This window comes from Lutjanus erythropterus, chromosome 21 (assembly GCF_056507025.1).
Source record: "Lutjanus erythropterus isolate fLutEry1 chromosome 21, fLutEry1.hap2, whole genome shotgun sequence".
NCBI lineage: Eukaryota > Metazoa > Chordata > Actinopteri > Lutjaniformes > Lutjanidae > Lutjanus > Lutjanus erythropterus.
Window position 1 is genome coordinate 891006 of NC_139337.1, and position 7989 is coordinate 898994.

Sequence of the window (7989 nt, forward strand, 5' to 3'; positions counted from 1 at the left end):
ATATGGAAGTGTGTGTATGGAGGGCTGACCTCACTACTTTACTACTACCGTTGATGCTGTGGTCAATGCTGCCAATGCCAAACTAATGCATTCTGGTGGTCTTGCACTCGCCCTGAGTGAAGCTGGAGGGCCAGATATTCAGACTGAATGCAACCAGTACAACGCTCAGTTTGGTCTTTTGAAAACTGGCGATACAGTTGTTACGGATGCTGGCAACCTACACTGCAAAAAAATAATCCATGCAGTGGGCCCATGCCTTACTCCAAGCCCGTCAAAACCCACGGTTGCCACTGCAGAGAAAAAACTTCAACACACAGTATGGAACATCTTCCAATCAGTGGAAAAGTACAAATTTAATTCTGGTGCCATTCCAGCCCTGAGCTCAGGTATTTACAATTTCCCATTGAAACCTTGCTGTGAGACCATTGTTCAGACTGTAAAAGAGTATCATACACAACGAAGATCACCAGATACACCCCTGACAGTTCACCTAGTCAGCATTGACGTAGCAACTGTCAGGGAAATGGAAAAAGCGTGTCTTAAGATTCTGAAGATTTCCCAAACAGGTCTTCAGACTCCAGCAGAACAAGAGGTATGATTAAATATCATTGACAATATTATTCCTAACAGCAATTAAACAATAATTATAATTGACACCAATAACCAACAAATGCTGTTTTATGGATGATGATACACAAGGACAAACATATATTAGAAAAAAAAGAAGCAAAATTTACTTTCAGTGTAACCATATTTGTTGTCTTTGGTTTACATTCATGACCTGCAGCTCACCTTCTTGTGGAAGAAAAGAGACACAGAGGTTGTAGTGTCTGTGCTCCCCTCCCAAATAAGGGGAAACTCAGTCATCATTCACCACAGCGAGCTTCGAATGCTTCGACCTCACCAATGGCTAACAGGCAAGGTATAGTTTTACAGCTTTATACTTTTAAAGCTGTAGTTGAAATGAGAAATCAATTATTAATCATAGTGTTAGAGCATTTTGTTGTTATTATGTCAAGGAATGGAACAGAACAGTTATGTTCAGTTATGTCTCCAACCCCCTGATTTAGATTATTGAAGCACAGTTTCACATTGCTGTGCAAGAGCTCAAGATGGGGAATACCATCTACGTGCTCAACCATTACACAGCGGGTGTGATTCTGTCTGGTGATAGGTTGCAGCTTGCCCGCCTCAGATTGGCCAAGGTACATAATTTCATACGTACAGAATAGAATTAAGAATATATTTAATATAGTAATTGCCTGGATGTAACTCCAGTTCTATGAGTATGTGCATATCCCTCTAACGGGCTTCACTATTGGGTTACCCCATTGACTGTAAATTAAGAAGATGGAAACCACATCTCCATTTCCTCCAACTGTAGAAAAAGGAAGCTGAAACAGCACAGACTCAAGCACTGCTATCTTGTGCTGGTGAACAAAATGTGACACCACAGAGTGACAAGAGGTTGTGGCAGATCCATAAGTAACTCAAGGTGGCTGAATGAAAAAGGGAAACGATCTGTGCAGATGCAGAGGTTATATAGGGAGAGGAGGGCATTCTGATACCACCTGATCAAATGATACCCATTTATTGGGCAGTGAGTGAAGAGATCTTTTCTGGGGTGCCAAGGCAGTGCCTTGGAGGGATAAACTAATGTCAAAACCCTTCAGAGGACAAAGCACAAATTAAATAGACCAGTTATTTGTTATTCTTCATGCACAATATATAGAAAAACAGATTTAAACATTGTTCAAAATGCAAATCTAATTAGTATGTTTGTTCTTTCACAGGTGAACTTTGACAAATACCAGGGCATAGTGTCCTTTGTAAATATTAACAATGTGAACTGGAAGTTTCTGGTTAGTAGGCGACCTCTAACTGTATTTCATTCAGATTGTCTATTATGTTTTCTAAAGATTTAATCAATATTTGTTTCATTACTGTCTTATCATTTTCAGTACATAAATGCAGTCAACGAGACAGTATATCTGGTGGATCCTGCAAGAAGTTCCACAGAGGAAGCAGATTCCAGCCTTGCAGCACAAAGAATTAGGTACTTATTCATTTGAATAATCAACATTATGTCCATGAGACATGAACCAAACAAACGGACCGAGATTGTTGCTTCCAAGCAGACTCTGGTGTAGATTGTTTGAGGTCTGAATGTAAATGCATCAACCACATGATTTTATGATAGGAGATGTCTGATTTTAGCATGATTTCAAAAGCTGAACTACTAATAAATCCATCAGCTGATCTGAAATCTGTTCAGAAAGCTATAAATGATCTGATTAAATGATCATTCATGTGTATTTTTATTCAAATCATTTAATAACAATGGTAGCACGTAAGCATATAAGAACAGGTATTGTCCCTGATTAACTGATCAAAAAAGCTGTTCAGACTGCTTTTCATGTATCCTACTCTGAGAACTTTGTCAGATTAAAAAGTGTGTGACATCGATCCCACAGTAATAATCCCTGAATTATATACAAAACACCTCCTGTCTCCCTGTCTCTACAGTCTCTGTTAGTCACTGTAACATTAATGTAGGCTAACAGCTATTAGAACACCTGTAAAACAGAGGGATACATGCAGTTAAAAGTCCCAGTGATGTACTCTAGAACAGTACCCATGAATGTCTCTTGTCCAGTCAAATCACTTGGATGGAACTAACTGTTGTATAAAGGGCATCACCTTGGTCTTCCTCATTTTCATTTGTGTGCTTGTATCTGTGGGATGCTTCTTAGCCCATCATGACCAATTTGCTCTTGGGTGCGTTTGTGGAGGAGTGAGCAATTGTTACACTGGTTTCCACATTATTGTGTAGTGGTGTACACTTATTGTGAATAGTTGCCATTGTTCATGTGTTGTTCGCTTTTGTCCTGTTTTACCACTGGGTAAAAGAGGACCCTACCTACATCCAGCTTAAGCATTTCTCCAAATAACATCAGGCCAAAAGAGCTCAACATGAAATATAACATGAGATACAATTTGTCCCCAGATTCAATGACTGTAGTTGGAGCCAGTTAGGTTAACAGAGAACATATCAACCACCAGTATGAAAGGTCCTTGACTTAATAAATTTAGATGTTGTGTAGTTATTAAAAATAATAGTTTGTCCTGCTGCAAAATAATGCATTTGTTCACATTCAGAGTTGTTCAGTAGGTAACTGATGATCTATTATTATCGTCGGATGGGGGACAAGAGCAAACAACTTGCCTCGGCCTGGACTTAGGGAAGAAGTTAAGATTTTGAGAAAATCATTTGCCTGCATTCAATGTTAAATCCTAATTTAATATTAGTAGGAGTATGTTTTGGAACAATTTGGAACATATATAGCAAACTGTCTATGATTTATTCCAGATTTATTATTTTTATCATAAATATCATACAGTGAATACCTGAAAATGAGGAGGACAAGCCTTGGCCGAACTGAGTGGGTTGACAAAAAATGGAAAGGGGGAGTTCTGGCTCATCCGATCCAGCAGGATGGCAGTAGCTGTGGGGTCATTGTCATAATGGTAAGTGGTTCCAGGTGTGATTAAATACCTCAATATGTCATGTGATTCTCTACTGGGTTGGCTCATAGTTGTCCTCTATAATTGAAGTTCATGTACCTATGCAATTGCTGTATATTTTCAACATAATAATCAGATACAAGTGTAGCTCTAAATGATTGAAAAATAGTTGATTTGGTTAATGAAGTTATGCCTTAGAGCAGCTGCACTGTGCAGCAGTCAGACACATATGTTTCGAATATTTGTTTTGAATATTTGTGTTATATATATTTGTCTAGATGGCAAAGGCAGTGATGAAGGCCTTCCCAGCTGTTCCTGTCATCAGGTTTGGGACATCAAGAAAGGAAATGGGAAATGAGAGAAAAGCAATGGCTCTTCAGATACTGGAAGCATCAGGTTTGTAGGAAAGTGTTTGTGGTCTAGAGGAATATTAACCTAAATGCATCTTCATCATGACATAACAATGTCTGGTAACTTTAACTGACATGTAAGTTCAAGAATTTTTTTAAAAGGCCATCTTCATGAAATAATAGGTCTAAAAGTTTACACACAAGGATCTGTAAATGACTGAAATATTCTGTCTCAGCACAGAGCTTAATTTCATACTGAAATATGTGAACTTAAAAACAGAAAAACAACAATATTAGGATTAAAAAATATGAATTTTAATAAAAAATTTAAGTAAGCAAATGACAAAAGACAGTATATAGTATAGGTGAAAGCAAGAGAAACCAAACAATCGAGGCAAATGTAACAAGAAAATGGGAGCCTCAAAGAAAAAAAAATCCACAGAACAGGCAGTATAACATGTTCAAAAAGGCTGAAATTACACACAGGTGAATCACCCTTCTAACTTGTAACAACACATAGGTGTGCATATATAGTAAGTGATCTATGATGTAAGCATGCCAAGAGAACAGGTGATTAGCTGGGGAGTGGTGAAGAGAGTCTAAGGTAAAACAGAGCAGGGCATCAGAGCAGCAACAGAACAACCAGATGATCTGGCTGAGGGGATGGAAGGCTGAAGGTATAGGATCTCCACAAACATACTCTTTTTGAAAAACTGAATAGAGCTTACCCACATTGTTAATGTCACGGAACATAATGCACTGTTTTAGATCTGATTTAAATGTTTGCCGAAACAACTCGAAATGCTGTGCAGTACTTTCTTAAAGTGTTGTAAGCTAGTTGTTCTGTCAATACTGTATATGGCCTGATAGTGTATTTTACACCAAATAGCTGATGTTGTTATGAATGTAATTTTATTTGTCCTTATGTTTTAGTGTTCGATTCAACAAGTAACTGTGCCATGTGTTCAACAAGAAAGCCTCCTGGATCTGGGCCTCCAGTAATAAATTGGGTGATTTTTTTTGTTTAGTTTTGTTTTGTTTTTTTCATGGTTGGGTTGGATGGATTGGAAGACTAAAGACTGATTATGATATATTAGTTCCATTGCCTTTAAACTATGAGATAGTAACATTTGTATTTGTTTATGCTGTATTCTGTAAGCGAAAGGGAGTTCAAAAGCAGGAAAGATTGTGAAACTGAGTATTTAGAGACACCAACATGTTGACAGTGAAGTACTTTTTACTTTTTATATATATTGTTTAAATAAAAATATTAAGTGTGATTTTAGTGTTTGGCTGCACTGCTAGCCTGCAGAAAGAATACAGAAAGTGTAGTTACATTATGGGCAAAATTTCAACATAAATACTGACAGGTCTATATTTGTGAGAGTAACATGAGAATCATTTTTGAGATAACCATCTTTTCATTTTGTAGATTCAATGTGACGTGTGTCAAAGGTGGTTCCACGAGCAGTGCCTCAACATGGACACCACAGCCCTGGAGCAGGCCAGGGCAGACAGCTGGCTATGTTGCTTGTGCGCTTAAAACTTTGGATCAAAAGTTACCATTGCATGAAAATGCCATAGGGTTTATTGGCTAACATTTTGGTACATAGAGACTGTTTTCAGGTACAATGCTGTGAATTGCTGAGGATTTGTTTCTTTATTTCTTTTATAAGGATATATATATATATATATACTGGTCTGTGGAAACAGGTAGTTTATTTTTAATATTCTATGAATTTGGGTAATAATAGAGAAAATATTGGACTTTTCTCAGGGCTTTAATTTTGAAGTTCTACATCAGACTTCCCTGAAATTGTGTGAGAGCCACTCTGAGGTGGTGTACTATCAGTCTGAATCATAACTGGTCTGTGGAAACAGGTAGTTTATTTTTAATATTCTATGAATTTGGGTAATAATAGAGAAAATATTGGACTTTTCTCAGGGCTTTAATTTTGAAATTCTACATCAGACTTCCCTGAAATTGTGTGAGAGCCACTCTGAGGGGGTGTACTATCAATCTGAATCATAACTGGTCTGTGGAAACAGGTAGTTTATTTTTAATATCAATCTGAATTTAGGTAATAATAGTGAAAATATTGGCCTTTTCTCAGGGCTTTTATTTTGAAATTCTACATCAGACTTCCCTGAAATTGTGTGAGAGCCACTATGAGGTGGTGTACTATCCATCTGAATCATAACTGGTCTGTGGAAACAGGTAGTTTATTTTTAATATTCATCTGAATTTAGGTAATAATAGTGAAAATATTGGCCTTTTCTCAGGGCTTTAATTTTGAAATTCTACATCAGACTTCCCTGAAATTGTGTGAGAGCCACTCTGAGGTGGTGTACTATCAGTCTGCATTGAAATTTGTCTGTGGAAACAGGTAGTTTATTTTTAATATTCATCTGAATTTGGGTAATAATAGAGAAAATATTGGCCTGTTCTCAGGTCTTTTATTTTGAAATTCTACATCAGACTTCCCTGAAATTGTGTGAGAGCCACTCTAAGGTGGTGTACTATCACTCTGGATCATAACTGGTCTGTGGAAACAGGTAGTTTATTTTTAATATCAATCTGAATTTAGGTAATAATAGTGAAAATATTGGCCTTTTCTCAGGTCTTTTATTTTGAAATTCTACATCAGACTTCCCTGAAATTGTGTGAGAGCCACTCTGAGGTGTTGTACTATCCGTCTGAATCATAACTGGTCTGTGGAAACAGGTAGTTTATTTTTAATATCAATCTGAATTTAGGTAATAATAGTGAAAATATTGGCCTTTTCTCAGGGCTTTAATTTTGAAATTCTATATCAGACTTCCCTGAAACTGTGTGAGAGCCACTCTGAGGTGGTGTACTATCCGTCTGAATCATAACTGGTCTGTGGAAACAGGTAGTTTATTTTTAATATCAATCTGAATTTAGGTAATAATAGTGAAAATATTGGCCTTTTCTCAGGGCTTTAATTTTGAAATTCTACATCAGACTTCCCTGAAACTGTGTGAGAGCCACTCTGAGGTGGTGTAGTATCAAGTCTGAATTATCGCGCCCAAAGGAAGGTTACTTTTATTCTGAAATCAGTCATCGATGCTCCCTTACGGTAATGTGTGGTATATATGCGCACCATAAAACAAGTGGGGGGCTAGATTGACCGTGTTTTTCGAAGTGGAGGCTGGCTTGACTGCAGTCCTGTGTGTCATGTTCTGTGTTGTGTGTTTTGTGTGTCGTTCTGTGTGTCGTTCTGTGTATCGCTGTGTGTCTCTCTGTGTGTGTCTCTGTGCGCTGCGGTCTGACCGGCGGCTCCGCCGCGGACGCAGCCTGTCGGTCAGTCGTTCTCTCTGGACACGAGCGGACCAAGTGCCCCCCCACATCCAAAACATTTTAACGTGTCAGAAGTTACATGAACAGTATAACCAAAATCATCAATGCGGAAACTGAGAGCTAAGTTCAGTTCCTCGTTGTTCTTGAAGATCATGAACACCTGTCTTCTGAAGGACACGACATGTTTGAGGTGCGGAGATTTACAGCCGAGAGGGATCATTTTAATCGGAGACACCAGCTGTCCGTGTCGGGCCAACTCCGTCTCCAACATCTCATTTCTCAGAAAAGGGGGCACATTGGAAATGACAACTTTTTTAGCGGGGTTAACAAGAGGAAACACGGGAGTCAGTGTCCCCTGAATCACGACTCCGCTTTCAACAATCTGGTTCACTTTATCAGTGCAATCCAGAAAAATGACCACAGCACTGTTCATCCTGGAGGCAGATTTAATGCTGCCATAACCCACAACTGCACCCACAGCTGAGCTGCACTCCTCCACCGACACACCGACAGCCGGAGAAAGTTTGACGGCGTGTCGGCGAGTCAGCCTCTCCAGCCCGGAGACGCCGCGCACCGCCATGCCCGGTTTCGTGGCTGCAGCGGCAGCCGCCACCAAACAAACAACAAACACTTAACAAATAAACAACAAACACAACTCTGCTGACAGAGAAGTGATTAATAAACTCATAGAACAACACACTGTGGAAGAAAAACGAGCAAAAAGGGTTGAAAAACTTACACACTTTCACAAACGCTCTCCGAGACACTCGCCCAGTCACTCTCAGCACACAC

At 38.8% G+C, this 7989-nt stretch overlaps 1 protein-coding gene across 1 annotated transcript; it reads left to right on the forward strand.

Moving 5' to 3' along the window:
- The first annotated feature begins 523 nt into the window (after positions 1–523).
- On the forward strand, positions 524–5418 carry LOC146307161 (uncharacterized). Its single transcript, XM_084710376.1, has 9 exons — positions 524–592; positions 788–922; positions 1071–1205; positions 1794–1862; positions 1962–2056; positions 3402–3528; positions 3804–3921; positions 4809–4885; positions 5308–5418. The coding sequence occupies exons 1-9, from the start codon at positions 524–526 to the stop codon at positions 5416–5418; spliced, it is 936 nt and encodes a 311-aa protein (XP_084566502.1).
- The last annotated feature ends 2571 nt before the right edge of the window (positions 5419–7989 follow it).